The 16,181-nt window shown below is 37.1% G+C and overlaps 1 protein-coding gene across 8 annotated transcripts in view; it reads left to right on the forward strand.

The window, feature by feature from the left end:
• The window catches only part of MCTP1 (multiple C2 and transmembrane domain containing 1), a 215,445-nt gene that overhangs the window by 78,063 nt on the left and 121,201 nt on the right, over window positions 1–16,181 (forward strand). For all 8 annotated transcript variants that reach the window (XR_005626156.1, XM_039695677.1, XM_039695678.1 and 5 more), the window contains 2 exons: window positions 5,863–6,033; window positions 7,502–7,632. Coding sequence is in view for 7 of the 8 variants with exons in the window: in XM_039695677.1 (XP_039551611.1) it covers window positions 5,863–6,033; window positions 7,502–7,632 (302 nt within the window). In the remaining variant the exon portion in view is untranslated. The remainder of the gene's footprint in view (window positions 1–5,862; window positions 6,034–7,501; window positions 7,633–16,181) is intronic.

Here is a 16,181-nt window from a genome sequence, read left to right on the forward strand (position 1 = left end):
AGCAGAGTAGCATTTTGCCGTGGGGTTTTCATTCCTACATTTCCAAAAGTGTGGGAAGTTTCCATCAAGTATTGATTGCCACTCTTTTTTGTATCAGCTCCATATCGGCTTCGGGACTGTGGTGACGTTGGCTATCCCAGACAATAACAGGATCATCAGAAGACCTGTTGACTTTCATGTGTTGCAGCCACAATTTCCAAGGGGAGTTACTGGGACAAAGAATTGAGGTGGTTAGGACCATGTTGGCACCGCCTCTCTGCAAAGTGCTTCTGCACACTGTTGTCCGGTATAAATGGTTTCATCCTGTTACAGAATAGCAGTGAGTGCCACAGTCTGCATGATACTACACCTGAGCTGCATCCAGCAAGTACACTTAAGTAGGATGCCAAATTATTATTATTATTATTTGTGAAATGCTACAAAAGTCTGAGCTGTTATTACAAATATTGTGGTGTCACCATAGCATTGCTGTATAGAAGCAGTATTGGGTTGTTAGTGCAAACTCCATAAACCAGACTTAACGTGACAGTTAAAACACTCAGGGTATAGGGCAGTGTAAATTTCTCAACTGTAGAAATTTTTATTAGCTTCACCTAGAATTAGAACAGCCTAAAATCTAAAATCTAGCTGATAAAAAGTTAATGAAAACATTATTTTGTATCGCAATAATTATCAGTAGCAGTCCATTTAGAAACTTCCTCTAGTTACAATGAGGAAAAAATAAGAAAGAATTATCATGAACCCATTGAAGACATTTCTGTAGCTCATTGTCTATAATGCTGGTGAATTCAAACCATGTTTTCCATTTCTATTTGCCTATAGTAGAAGGAGAATGAGAAATCACTTGTAATGCAAGGTGTTCTCTCAGAACCTGGAAAGGCTGACTGAGGACACAGGCTGACCCCAGCCTCTTTTCCCCTCACCAAACACTCTTCAGGAAACACACAGCTGGACCTCAAGGTTTGAGAAGGTCTACTTCCTATCATTCTTAACTGCAGCTATTACATATAATACTAAATGTGTAATGTTATAAGTTTAGAACTCTAGTATAATGAAAAAACCATGTGAGGATATTTTAAATTATTACTTTATATATTTTGCATTGTCATAATGTAAAAATATTTCAATCCAGTTCAAACTCTGCTCTGACATACAGTGTAGGAACTACATAGAGTAGACTTTTCAGGTTGTATTTTTTGTCACTTCTAATACAGGAAAAGCACTGCAAATGCATGTGACCGTCTCTTGATTTTTTCATTGTTTTCTACATTAAGCTAGCAGTTGTATCTACTGAAATTCCCAATCTTTATTTTACATTGTTTATCCAAGGTCTGCGAGCATCCTAGAAACTGGGGGAGAGGAATTCTGTTTACATGAATTTACAGCAGTAATTTGCAACACTGACTTTGATTCACTTTGCTATATTTCTATATCTGTGCTCTGTTAAGTGGTGGAGAGAAGTATTTTTCTTTTCTATATTTTTTCACTACTTTCTTGATTGATATTTTTTTGAGCTTTGAAACCAAAGTTACTTTTTGGATTGAAGTGCCTCTGCAGGTCATATAAGTGCATTATTGATTTGCTTTTTAAAAAAATTAATAAGTTTGTGGTAGACTTTTCTATTTCTGTCTATTGTGTCCCAGGACTCAGAGAAGCAGTGTGTCTTAGGGGTGCATGTAATAAGGAGGGGATTTAATAAAAGCAGAGTCTGCTTGTACAAGCACATACCAGTGGGAAAGGTGGTACTTTGCAGGGCACGAGGGCTGATCAACGAAGAAATGAAATTGGACTGGGAGAAGACAATGTGTGGGGTTTCTCCCACTTCATATGGACTAAAGTTTCAGAGGACACACAGCTACCCAAAGATAAACAAAAATATGAGGGGATTTTCAAAAATACCAATAAAATGCATCTCTTCTTTTGACAAAAATAACAATAGCTCATCAGCCATGTGGTATTGATTATCCTGGGATCAATGCCCAGATTCTGACTAAGCCTTGTTGGTTTCCCATCCTTTAATGTTATCCAGAAATACCTGAACACATGCAGAATATTAAGTCATGTTTATTAGATCATCTTTCAGTTCTGACATTTGGCTAGCTGTATTAATCACATCTAGCAGAGGGTGCAGTTCTGTCAGAAGGTTCTTTCCTCATCTGCCCCTAGCTCACCCACTACATCACATTTCCACAGAATAGGTGGAACACAAATAAAAACTGTGATTTTCACATAAGAAAGTGCTGGATTTGCTTGCTGTTTATTAAGCATTAAAGCAGTGCATGGAAATGAAAATATGTGAGTTTTTCTTTCACAGGTAGCCTTGAGCATCCTTTGGCATGAAAGACTCCTTTTCAGAAGTCAAATTTAAATTTCCTTTAAAAAAAGAGAGAGGGAGAAAACTTCATTGCATGCAGGCTGCAACTTACTCACCACCCCTCTCTTTGGGCGTTCAGGACGTATCAGATGGGAGTCACTATGCCTGCACAAAAATGTGAATAGTATAAACAATATTCCTACATTAATGATGGTTGTGGACTGAGATTTTGATCTAGATTCTTTCCAAATTGTGGCATTTTATATGAAATTTGTAACTTCCCACCTATTTACAGACAAATGAAAAGCTGTGCAGTTTCTTCTTTTTTTTTCCTGTTTGTAGCACAAGAGTGAATCTAGGCTGCAATACTCACTACGTGCTTTCTGAGGGAAGCAAGTTGCCTAAGGATAAGTCTTGAGAAACAGTCCTTAATAGGAGAAATTGAGAAAGATACATGCTCATTTCATTGTTTTATTCACATGGTTACCCTTCTGAATTTGTATCTCACTGTGGGCTGGATTTTACAGGCTTCTTAGATACATGGAAATGTACCTAGAAATGTGCCTGTCTCCCACTGTGAAATTAAATTCATAAGGAAAGAATGTGAAAATCAGTCTTACTTTCCCATTTTTTTCAGCTACCTTTTTGTCATATTTGACTTGAAATCTGAACATTCTTTTTTTCTGTTTTTATTCCTACAAGAATTTTCATTATATGAAAAAAGTGGTTATGTCAGTAAATTATCAGTAATTTCTGAGAATAAGTGGGGTTTTGACTGGAAGAAAAGCATGTTGGATTCTCTTCGGTCTTGCTTAGAAACAAGAAAAGTGCCAGCTGGAAGTTATTCTTGCTGGAGAAGGCCACATAGACTATGCCTTTCATGTCCAGGAAATCTCAATGCTTTAGCTTCAGTGAGCTATGCTCTGGCTCTTTCAATACTTCTCCCTTTTGCTGTTCCATGTATCTGTGTGTTACCAATAAATACAGAAATGAGCACTGTTCAATGTGGTCCACATTGACTACCTTGAGGAAGAAACATCCACAACCAACCAATACCTCTTTTTAGCAGCTGCTTGCTTTTCTTCCAGCATGGCAAGGCATAGTCTCTGGAACTTCAGTGTCAGTCAGGATGCCACTAGGGTCTGCATAAAGCTTTGATTGTCATTGTCATTTCTCAAGATGTGGCTGTGACCTGGGAGGGCTTCCTCCTGCAGCGCATGAACACTTGTTCTCCAGCCTCCTGCCTGACTCTTGTAAACTCCTGTCTGACCTGTCTGTCATTTTACACCCAGCTCTAGGTCATCTAGATCTTACCTGGCTACCTTGTATGGAAATTACCCTGATGAATTACACTGATGAAACTCCTGACTGGTCAGAAAAAAAATCATCTCACTTGATGATGGGGCAGATCTAGTGCAGCAAATTATTGTAAGAGCTGCTGAAAAGAACAAATTTAGGTCAAGTATACTCTCTAAATTTTGCACTATCTCACTGATAAAGAAGTAGAGAGCTATGCAGTGTTCTTAAGATTTACTTCAAAAGAGTTCTAAATGCAAGCTCATGATAGACTTCTGGAAATCATATAGATACCCATTCAGCTCTTAAAACTCCCAAGAACTGTATATTCTTTGCAGAAGTAATCTCAACCACTGGTTATATCCCAATATTAAATACGTTCCTTGGCATGTCTGGTCTTCTTTCTGTATCTCTCATCATCTTGTGTTCAGGGCAGAGCCAGTTATTTACTAACCAGTCTTTGTTTTGCTCTAAGCCTTCTGAGAAACTGGAACAGTAAAAAAAAATTACCACTTCTTCACAAATCAAGTTATTGGTAATATTGACAGTATGCCCTCAATGAGAGGTGTATTTGTGCTGAGAAAAAGTTCATATAATGCTCCCAAGTTATAAATGAAATCTCTTCTGGCAAGTGATTTTCCCAATTCTGCCCTAATTTTTGTAGAGGGTCTGCCATCTGATGTCCCACTGCTGCTACACGTTGCAGGTTAAGTTCAAGATTATTCCACACACAGTTCCTTGTTTGCCTTTGTAGAAACAGCATGTTCATGAAAAGTTTCTCTGCAGTCAAATCCTTCACTTCAGGAAGAGAAACCTTTAATAAATGTAGTGAAATATTTTGAACCATAATACTTGGAGGGAATAACCATTAGAAAACACAAACGCATGCCAAAAAATACCTGAAATACTGCAAAAAGTATGTTAATCATATTTGCTCCAAGCCCAGTGGCCACAGTTCTCATGTCTATTCTCTCTGGAGCCTGGGTGAGCATGATTGTAATCCAGTCTAATCTCTATCATTGTCTCTGGGTAATAGAGTAAAACCCCTGTCCTGGGCACCTGCATAGCTGTAGCCATCCAGCTGAGTTTACTGTCTAAAAGACTAAAACCAAACCTGCACTGAAACCCTCTTAGAGAGATAGTGGAGGTCTGTGAGGGATGAAGCCAGGCATGCAAGACCTACATGTGTGCAGGTTGCTGAGCCCACAAAGCCTTTGTTGCTCAAACTATATTGCATAATAAAGTTATAGTTACAGCAGAGTATACATACAGCCTTCCTTTATTGATTCCTAGAGAAAATAATTTGCAATTTAAAATATAGTTTAGCTATCTAGTGTTCTGATTATATATAAGGTAGCATTTAATGAATAAAGTTTCAGAATAGAAGGGAGAGCCTTTACCAGCATTGCTTCTTGGGTGCATTCAAGGCACATTTGTCTTCCTTAGGAGTGCAAAGGGGATTCCCCAGTTCTGGTTCCTTGTACCCACTGTAGCTCAGAGCAAACTGGAAATTATCTTAAATTACTCAAGTTTATATCCTCCTGCTCTCAAACCCCCAGTGGAGTTCATTGATCAAAGCTGTAGTTGCCTGGTTTATGTGTGCGAATCTTATTTTGACGCCCAGAATCAGTGGCTGAGGGTTCACAAGTCCACAAATCCACAAGCCTCTATACAATTCTGAACAGAGGTTTTGTTCTTTCCAAACTCTGGAACTTACATTCTGGTACTCAATTCATGTTTCTGAGAGTACCACATCATTTCAGAGGCAGAGATAGAGGAGTTTATTCAATAATTTTTCCTTGATACATATTTCTCATGGTGCGTTTATATTATGTTATTCTAAGGGAAGATTATATTCTCAACAGGGTTTATGTTTATAAATATGAAGCTTGTTCAATTTAATTGAATCTATGCTACTAATAGAAGAGACTTTCTAACATTTATTTTTATTGTATCAGCAGAGGAAGAAGTGAAGCAGAAAGAAACCCCTTTCTTAAAAATGAACCTTTCTTTGGGCATTTTTTGTTCTGTTTGTTTCTGCAAAAGCAGCATGACATTTCCTGTGTAATTGTCACAATTTTATTACTCTCCAAATAATTCTTTGCAATATAGTTTGCATATGTATTGTCCAAATAGCTTCAAAATGTCTTTACTGGTTGTTTTATATTCAGAGTTACATGAAATAGAACGTTAAAAGCAGGGGAGATTTTTGGAATTGTGTTAACTAAATCTATTCTTTTGTTCCCGTAAAGTTTCAGACCCAGAGCTTACGTCTCTCAGACCTGCACAGAAAGTCTCAGTTATGGAGAGGGATAGTTAGTGTTACCTTAATAGAAGGTCGTGAACTTAAGCCGATGGATGCAAATGGGCTCAGCGATCCTTATGTGAAGTTTCGTTTGGGGCATCAGAAGTACAAGAGCAAGGTAATTTTAGATGCAACCAAAATTTTTTTTAAATGCTTTGTTCCTGTTTGGTGTTCTTATCTTGTATGACTTTCAATGGTGATGAAAATTTATTGTAATAATTACCTGTCAGAGCTCCTGGAGCTTTGTTTAAATGTTTCTTTTTGTTTCTTTATAAACAAAAATAGTACTAGATGGGAAAATATGTTGCACTGAAAAATGTGGGTTTGCAGGGGGACACACCTAATGTTCCATACAGGAGCTGTGTTGGCTTTTACATACTGTTAGGGGTTATTCATGGCCGGGAGGAGATGCAGAGTGATTCTGATTAGGTCTGCCTGGCTTGATGCTGGGTGCCTCATGGACCCTTTGCATTGTCTTATCATCAAACCATGTCATGTTCATAAGCTCACTTTCCTCTTCATGTCATTAACAACAAGTTTCATTAAAGGTATCTTCATGTATGAGTTTCACCGATAGAGAGGAGATAACTAGTATGAAGACTTTGTTGCTACTTTTTTTTCTCTTGGTCCCTGCCATTTTGAAAATTGCTGTTTTCAGGGGAGATGCTGGGACTGTCAATGATGCACATAACCTTCCTCTCTTCATGGCCATGACAGTCACTGTGGTTTTCGTAGCCAGATGAAGACTAAATTCAGGAAGAGGGCAGGAACATTTTCTTGTCATATTTGTAGACCTCTGAGCCTGCATTAGGGCCTCTATATCTGAAATTAGAAGAAATAAAATGACATCCTTTTGTGAATTACATATTTTCATAATCCTTTCTAAATTTTCTTTTTTTTCAAGCCGGTAGAACTGGTGGTTGTAGGGAGTAGTGTTTGCTAAATAGGGAAGATATTAGGAGTATTCTATTCTCATTTAGGACAGTGAATACTGCTTTTGCATTAGAGTACAAAATTTGGAAATTTGGAGTGAAATTATTAAGAAAGCTGCTTTCATCAGAGTTTCAAAGGAAAGGAAGCAAAATACAGTTTTGGAAGTGAACTATTTTATTCCATGGAGAGTAAGCCATACTAAGCCATTTACATGTTTCTCGCAATATTATTGCAGCTGAGAAAAAAGGACATGATACAATTGTTTGTTTAAGTACTTACAGTCACCATCTGTCATTGCAGGTGCTTTGTTTAACTTTGGGCTTAGAAACATAACTTTATAGCTAACTGTCACTTCACAGAGAACATAATTTTTCTACAGAGAAATGGATCCATTCCCAGGACAAATTCTTTGTTCAGGAGGCTTTTGAAGGTGACAGGTTGCAGGATTTTGGAGGTTGCTGCTACATCAGAGAGGCATGAGAGAACTGGCTAGTAGTCTTTCCTAATTACCATTTTTTTAATTCTCACTGCTTGAGAAATTGATATTGCAGACAGAAAAAGCTTCTTGAACAGACTTTAATGATCGAAATTACAATTTAAGAAAGTGTATGCCTATGCAATGTAATGCAACTTTCTTTTTATTCTCCTTTTAGATTGTTCCAAAAACTTTGAATCCTCAGTGGAGGGAGCAGTTTGACTTTCATCTCTATGAAGAACGAGGTGGAATTATTGATATTACCGTGTGGGACAAAGATGTTGGCAAAAAGGATGATTTCATTGGCAGGTTTGTGCAGTTTTAGCCTTCTTGGTCCACAGGGAGGAGAGAAGTCCATGAGAGAGGATGATTAAAATGAGCTTTGCCATTGAAGCAGTTTCTTACGACCATTTGTTTTGGGGTTTTTTTTGTTTTGGTTTGGTTTGGGTTTTTGTGTGTGTGTGGGTTTTGTTTTTTGGGTTTTTTTTTTTTTGTTTGTTTGTTTGTTTTTTAAGTTCAGGGAGTATTTTCTGCAATGTTCCAGTAAAATTTGCTGCATTTCTGTAATTCTTTACATTGATGATGTAATATAATTTTTATTGACCAGTAGGTGGCAGCTTTTACCAATTGATAGACTGAGGTTTTCAAATATAAAAGTCCCTTGTTTAGGGCAATTACCAAGGTGCAGGGGGTTCCATATAGCAAAATCCAGCTTGGAGGAGAAATAACTCTTGGCTTGATGCATAAGATCAAATTTATGTACCAATCTTTTTGGTAAATAAAAATAGAGTTGAAGGACTACACACATATTTTGAGACAGAATCATTCACCTAATTCATACTCAGGAAAAGTGAATCTGTCTGGGAGTTCAAGAAATAGCTTATATTTGTATGGCTATGCTCCATTTTACCAAATAGGAGGTGGCATTAACTGTTAGCTAATAGAGCAAAAAATGTCTTGCACTTATAGCTACTAAAAATTAGTTGTTGTTTGGAAAGCAAACAGATATTTGTTTACTTCATATTTTCCTTGATATCCTCACAGTCATAATAATAGTATTAATAATTAATAATTATTAATCCTATATATTTTATTGTTTTTATTGGAGGTGCCTTCACTATCACTTTCACATATTACGGTATGATGACTATCAATATTTTTCTGCAGTAATGTACTAATTTAGTCCTATGTCAACATGTTATATACCTTGGGAAATTATTCCAGTTTTCTTTTTCATTCTAACCTTCTTAGGAAAATCTGGTGAGATACAAAGTTTTCATGAATGATTTTTCAGAGCATCGTCATCCAAGCACCACTTGCTGAAATCGTGCTGCTCTTGATTTTTTTGACCCTTCTGTCAGTGTACATATAATCCCTCTTCAGTTTGTCCTTGGAGACACTCTCTCATTTCACCTTCTGTTGGTACCGTATCTCTGCTAATGTAACCTGCAAAAAAATTCTTCTCCAGGAGAAGGAGATTTCCATCAAAAACTGTCATTTGTCAAGCTCAATCTGAATATGAAAATAGGTCTTAATATTCCCCCTCCCTGATATTCTTTTCCAGTCACTCCAGATAAAAATCACCAACACCTGACAGCTCCACTTAATGCTGACCTCTCTTCCCCAGTTTCTCCTTTCAAGGCTGTCCCTAAAAGCTGGAAATATTTTGGTGCACACACTACAGACTTGCTCTATGCATGTGTTATGGTAAGTGTGTATTAGTTTTTAAAAGCCCAACTGAGTCGTGCTCCATTACTAAGGCTCTATGGCTTTCAAGATACACATAATAAGTTGAATATCTTGATTCAGGTTCCAGAAGAAGTGATAATGAGGCTGTGGGAGGGAAACAAAAGACTTCCTGGTAGCATTCTACCGTTGCTCAAGAATGAAGGGTAATCCATTTCATCTTGCTGAGATCTTCCTGCTTCCTTGAATAATGTGCAAGCAGCAGCTGTAATGTTATATAAGAATATTTATATTAAATACAAATGAAACAACTGTTTCTTGAAGATGTCCTGCCTGGACAAAATATGCCTAGGGAGAAGCACGCTAGATTGAAGAACTGACCAAACTGAGAAAAGGTTTCCCAGGTGGAAGGTAGAAGGGAAAAATTCCAGGATCTTCCTGGAAAATAGCACAGAAAACCTGTGGTTTTTCTGCTCTAAGCTCCGTTACTTGCAAATTCTATTCAGAACCAGAATGCTGTAAACTCTCCCGGAATGATACCATGTCTCAGCTGCACTTTTGTGAAATAGAAGTGGGAAATCAAGAACATAGGCTTCTTTGGCCCTTGTATATTATTGTCCTTGTTAGGCTGGAGCACAGTAAGGGCAGGTGAAAGCTGGGAATGTGACATGGTAGCAATGGTGCAAGGAGTTGAGCTTGCAATCCATTTCTGAGGGCAGAAAAACACAGGAAAGATGTCCAAGAAGGTTAAGGATGTGGAAGTGAGATTCTGGTTTTTGGGTGGTGAAGTTGGAAGTGGAAGGGATGGCTGGTAAGATCTGCCTGTGAGAGGGAGGAAGGTGGTAAAAGGGTGAGTGACAGCATGACATCTAGTTCAGAAAAATGGAAGGAGATGTCTGTCGCAGAAGTAGCATGCAACTCTGTCTTCATCTTCACGTCCAGGCATGTTGAGTATGGCAGTGTCTGAAATGAAATGCTGACTGGTTGATTTCCATTCTTACCTTGGAGCATTTTGTTTATAAAATACATTTGAATTTCAATTGTGTGCATTCTTCATGAGAGTTTAAAGGTTGTAGCACCTTGTGAACCTCCATCTCAGAATATTCTACATATGTCCTTACAATCTTATATCCTCTATATCCTTACAACCAATTCAGTGTTTATTCCAGTATTTCAAAAGCCTGGGAAAAGACCTCATACAAGAGCTTTGACGAAAATGTATTTCCAATCGTGTGCTGATTCGTATGAGAAAACACTATACTTGACTAGAACTGAGCTGCGTTTTACAGGAGATTAATTCTTCCATCCTTCTGAATACAGCTTTTTAAAAAACAATCAACATTCCAGGACCAAAAAATGAGGTCTAGAAGTTCTTTTTATGGAAGGCACTAGGTGCTAAAGCCACATGGGCTGCCTTCTTGCATTTAAAGAAATGTATAGACTTGCATAAGTGGCATTAGTTATTGCTACATCTGATAAGTAGAAATATGTATGTGTGTATATTTTCAGTGAATATATTTAATATTCACATTTTTGCTATGAGCAAATAATTTATGTACTATGTTGAGTCAATATGGTCCTGTGATTAAAAACGTACTGCAGTAAGTGTATGTAGGTAATACTAAAATCAAAATGAAGATGATTTAATCATCGTGTAATAATTTAGCTTTCTTATAATTTATATTTTTGAAGGCAATTCTGACTGTCACCTTTACGATTGTCAGTTAATAAATCCTCATGACTGTTACACCTTTATGCATAGCACTAATCTGAGCAAATGGGCTGCTGACAAGTGCAATAAATTGCCAAGAATGAGTGCTGTCAGAGAACAAGTTGTTTCTGTGAACATAGAGAATAAGTAAATCCCATGTCATGCAATTTTATTCAGCTGAAGTTATTTGCAATCCAGTGCAGTAGGATTTATACCATGATTAATTGTTGTGAAAAATGCACATTTATCTTTAAAATGACATTGAAATTGCTCCTATTTTGTGCCAGGAAATTACTGCTGACTTCATCTATATCTATTTTCATAAGTATTTATAGAGGCTATTGTCTTTTTTCCCATTTGATGCAAATTAAGAAAAAAGACCTTGTATGTAGCGAATTCATTAAGGCTGTGTATTAATTTTATCTACTGGAAAGTGGCATTTCCCATAATCTCACTAAATATTGATGCAGATATTCAGATTAATTTTGTGAGCATCCATACAATGGGTGTTATGAAGTACAAAAGTTAAAATACTGAAAATTACTTATTTAAGCTTATAACATTTAATCTGCTATCCCTTGTCTGTTTACTTTTTTTTTTTTTGTGGTAATGCAACCAAAGAGTGGTTTTCAGGTGTACATAAATACAAATGATGCACAACTATGATTCTCTGATTAGTCTGAAAGCACAGGAATATGCTATTGAATTTCTAAATTAAAGTGAGATTTTATTTCAAAAATACAAAATTATAAATTATTTATGGTTTGGGGTTCTTTCTCCCCTCACTGATGTTTTTGTAATTTTGCTATGGGGGACTGAGTATTATCATAGAGAACTGAATTGTATATGAGTACTCCAACATGCATGTAATGCTAGGTGAAGAACGCTAAATATACTACTGTAAGTGTTTCTTCCCAAATCTTTTTATAGAGGTGTTGTGGAAGCTGTGATTTATATTGAAATATTGGCAATGTTCTGTTGCCTGTGAAGAAGGTTTTGAATAGTATTTGTGAAATCCGTGTTAATGTCAAAGTTGAAAAATCTTGAAGTTTTCTCAATTTTGCAAAACTCTGTAAACAATATGGCTTCCTCTGGAAATAGAAATAGTACTTTGTTATGCTGGTCTTTCAAAAATTATTTTTGCATTGCAGTTTGAAAATTTATTTACGTGGAACTTTGGAAAGATGTATTATAGTAAAAATGTAAACATAATGGTCAATATGCTGTTGTAACTTTGACTTGAACTGTGTTCGTATGTGCGCCACAGCAATTCTGTGCAAACACCAAAGAGCACACAACCAGGAGTCTGATCTGTCTGTGTGTATAATTATTTTTGATTATACATGATGACTAAAGTTAAATTAATTGCAGATGCATTTCTTGATGTGAAATTAAGATTATGTCTGAAGCATTAAAATAAAAAAATGCTACTGCCAGGTCTGCCTTTGAAAAATCCTGTGATGTGCTGAGCCATCTCCATTTCTGATTGTTGTCAAAAGGAGACAGATGTAATACCGCATCTCAAAATTTGGCTTTTAGGTATTCCATACCTTATTTATTCCCATCTGAGCACATCTTCACTCTACCAATGCAGAGTTAGTAGAGTTCTTTCTGCTCTGCTAGAAAGCCAAAAGAGTTTCAGTTTTTGCTCACAAGTCTTCAGTAACTTTCTCTTACCAGACACTTTATTATTTACAACTCTTACCGACAGTTGTTATTGTCATGTTCTGACACAAAATTGATAGCATTCTCCAACGTCTGCTGAGATACAGAATGCTGCATGCAATCTGGGCTGTTTATTAATCCTTCTTCTGACCCTATGTCTTCTCACATATGGAAGTCTACTTCTTGCAGAGTGGCAAAATAAGAGGAAGGGAGAAGGAAATATGGAATGGCCAGTTTAGACATGAGGAGCATGACAGTGTGTAGAAAATGGTGAAGAGTGCAAATAGGGTTTTGTGACAATATATGAAAGGCACAGATTTGAGCTGTGTGAAAGCTCTTGCAAAAATTCTTGGACCAACTAGTGAGGAGAGAACTATATAGGGAGACATAATGTTTATCAAAGCAATAGACTGATTTAGCAGATGAAAGTGTTAATTTTGCTGCGGAGAAATTGCACCAGTAACAGAACTAACAGTCGGTAGTATGTGGTTGCGCCATGGGGACAATCTAGGAAATATCACATCAGAAACCAATAGTAAGTAGTTTCTGCCTGTGCAAAATCAAAAGTAAATCTGTAATTTTATAGTGAAGAACTATGCTTCGGAAAAGTTAATCTGTCATTTCAAAATGCATCAGCAGGTTATTGTAGCATGGACTGTATTTCTTTTAGCAAGCAGTAAACAGTAATTCTGTATTCAGGCATTGCTTGGTGACTGGTAAAATTAGTATTTCATAAAGCTGTGATATTTCTGTTACCATGACTGACTTACCCCAAACTGCAGGACTCTTTCCTGCCTGCCGTGTGTTGCTACATGGCAAGTGACAGCACTGTTTTCAGGCCCTGCTGAGGTCTCCTCTCCCAGGTGCCCAGGGATCCTCTCCAGCTTCCCCAGCTGAGCACCACTCTTGTCCTTAGTCAGTGTCCTATTTAGCTGAGATACTGTCTCCTACCCCTTTGGGAGATTCCCTGATTTTCAATCTAACACCTTTATCAACCACTTTCTACAAGCATCCTGTGGAGTCCATAATTTAATTTATTTCTCATTATCTTTACAGTTAAAAATGTCACGCTCCAATTCTTCTAAGAAATTCACATTACTGCAATCAACACTCAGTGTTTCTGAGATGTGTCATTTTCTGCTAGTGCTTTGCAAAATTTTCCCTCTCCTTTTGTTTCTTGGTTTTACTGGAACATTTTAATCGGCTCATAAAGGGTATGGAGTCTAACAAATTGTAGCAGTTCATGCCTTGCTGCTTCTGATGTGTGTCCAGCCCAGTTCTAATTGTGGAATCACACAGTTTCCTCTCCTTGGCATCCTTTGGAGCAGCATAGACCTGGATCACAGTGGAGTTAAAAATCTGTGTTCCTGAACAAGTCATGATGGTAATTAAGTTGCCTGGTTTGTAGCCAAGTGGTGCTTTTCTGTCCCTATCACTTAGGATTTTGCCAGTTCCTCTTTTATGCTTTATTTTGTCATGTGAGAAAATGATTCCACTATCTGCTGTCTCTCACTTGCCTGGCCACCTGGCTTTTAAGAGGCCTTCTATGTCATGTCGCTACCTTTGTAATTCATTCATTAGCAAGAATATTTCACCAGGGTGCCAACACAGTCTTACATTCCAGGTTCTGTTAGAACTAAAGAGGGGAGGTGATTTTTACCTGTTAGACATGCTGATAATAAAATACTACATATAGTTCTGCCTTCCACACTTTAAAAAGGATGCAGGAGAATTTCACTGGATCAGAAAAGTTACAAAAAGTCATTTGAGGGCTGTAGGAGATATGTTCCTAGGAAATGTATAGGGAGCTGAAGGTGTTTAGCATATCAAAAGGAAGATCAAGAAGAGATATGATTATAGTGTATGAGTTCCTTCGCTAGAAGAAAATATGAAACACTAAAGGGTTTTTCAACCTGTAAGGAAAGGCATAAAAAGAACCAAAGGCCAGATATATTCAAATTAAAAATAAATCTGAAATATATTTCTAAAATTTTGTGTGATTAACACATTAAACACAGTTTCAGACAAGTGGTAGATTCCCCTTGAACCTTCAAATCTTCCTCCATGAGAGCTGTACCCTGTTTTTGAGCAATTCATCTGTGATAACTTTGGCACATGAGCTTGTTGCACTTTGTGGTTTTTCTCCCTTCTGATCTCTCAAGTCCTGAAAATCCAGCTACACATGGTGTCTGGTAGTGTTCACATGCAGAACGGATAGGTGGGATACGTGCCCCTATGCCTCTTTCCGAAAGGCCAGCCAGCCAGGGAAATTGTTCTAGTGCTCCTGCTCACCACTTGAAGTGCTGAAACCCGTGTGCACTGAAGGAGCCATACAGCATGGAAGATACAAAAAACTCAAACTGCACTAAAAACTACAGATACCTGCAATGTGATTTATAGTCATGCTTGGAAGTCTGTCTGTGGAGTTAATGGTAAATTTTTTTCAATAATTCTTAAGGCTGATCTCATTACAGGTGGAAAAAGTCTTTGCCCTTACCAGCACCATGTAAATTCCTTTAGAAACAGGATTGTACAAAGTTACTATTTTCTCATGTTTCCAGTGTGACAGCTGCTGGTCATATGCAGCTTTTGGCCTTCTCAAAATGGGTGCAATTTTTCATGGTCCTCAATTTGAGAATATGGGGAAAAAAATTCTTATTTGTTCTGCACCACTTTCTGGTAACGTACAAGTTCACCTTCATTCTCAAAGTATCTTTGTTCCCCATGGAGACACAGTTGTAGGAAACAAATGTCTTTTTAGAGAACATCTTAACTGATACAAAAGTCAGCATTGCTAAAGCTTTAAAGTTTGGAATACTTGAATATAATTTCAGTAAAATATAAAGGGACATTCTCAGCTTGAGCTTTCCAAAGATCTTTACATTTGGAAAACAGATATTTTCCAAACAGATGCATATTTTTGGAAATGTATTGTTAGCTTCAGTCCTTCTAAAAAACTGTAGTACAAAAAGGAGTTTGGAGTCTGTCAAGATTATTCTAGGATAAGTTTAGTGTTTAGGTAATACCTTAATAAAACCAGCCTTCCTTCACTTTTTTTGTTCCTGCACAAAGATCTGATGAGGACAGAGGAGAATGAACAAAAATTATTATTTTTTGATTTTTATGATAATTTGGCATGAGACCAAATGAAGTTGATTTTTTATCATAAAAAACTTAAGTACTAATTGGAAAAAATTGCAATTTTTCTTACAGTGTCTGTAGATTGGAAAGTCTTACCATTTTACTGAAGTGCATGTGTTGTAAATAGGCTCCCCTTGTGCTGGGTGCTCCTTGAGCCTCAGCAGTTTCAATTCAGCCACATGTAAGCTGCATCTCTTTCAAGGCCAGGGCAGAGCACCTGGCAGGGGGTGAGAAATCTGCTTTCACCTGACCATATGTGCATTAAAGTGCTCTTAACCTGGACTTCTGTAAAGTGCAAAGATGACAGTCCTTAATGGAATAACCCTATATTTTTATCAAATTTTGTGAGGGTACTTGAGTGAATAATTTGCCTTTAAAATGTTTAAAGCTTTTTACTGGAAAATTTTTTCCAGATCTCTTCCTGCCTTTGTATGATTTTAGGAAATAACAAGCTAGTAATGGCCTGTTTATGAAGATTTATCAAGCAGATGATAGATATATATTTTTCAGGTAATCTATTCTAGATGTGATGCTATTAGAAATATTTCATTTCTTTAGGAAAGGTGCACAGGTAGAAACATATTTCCGGTTTCTTCTTTCAGCCTAAATAAAAAAACTGGACTACTCATATTGTTAAAGGATTGTAGCTTCAAGA

This window comes from Passer montanus, unplaced genomic scaffold (genome assembly GCF_014805655.1).
Source record: "Passer montanus isolate IOZ18808 unplaced genomic scaffold, ASM1480565v1 scaffold91, whole genome shotgun sequence".
NCBI classification, from domain to species: domain Eukaryota; kingdom Metazoa; phylum Chordata; class Aves; order Passeriformes; family Passeridae; genus Passer; species Passer montanus.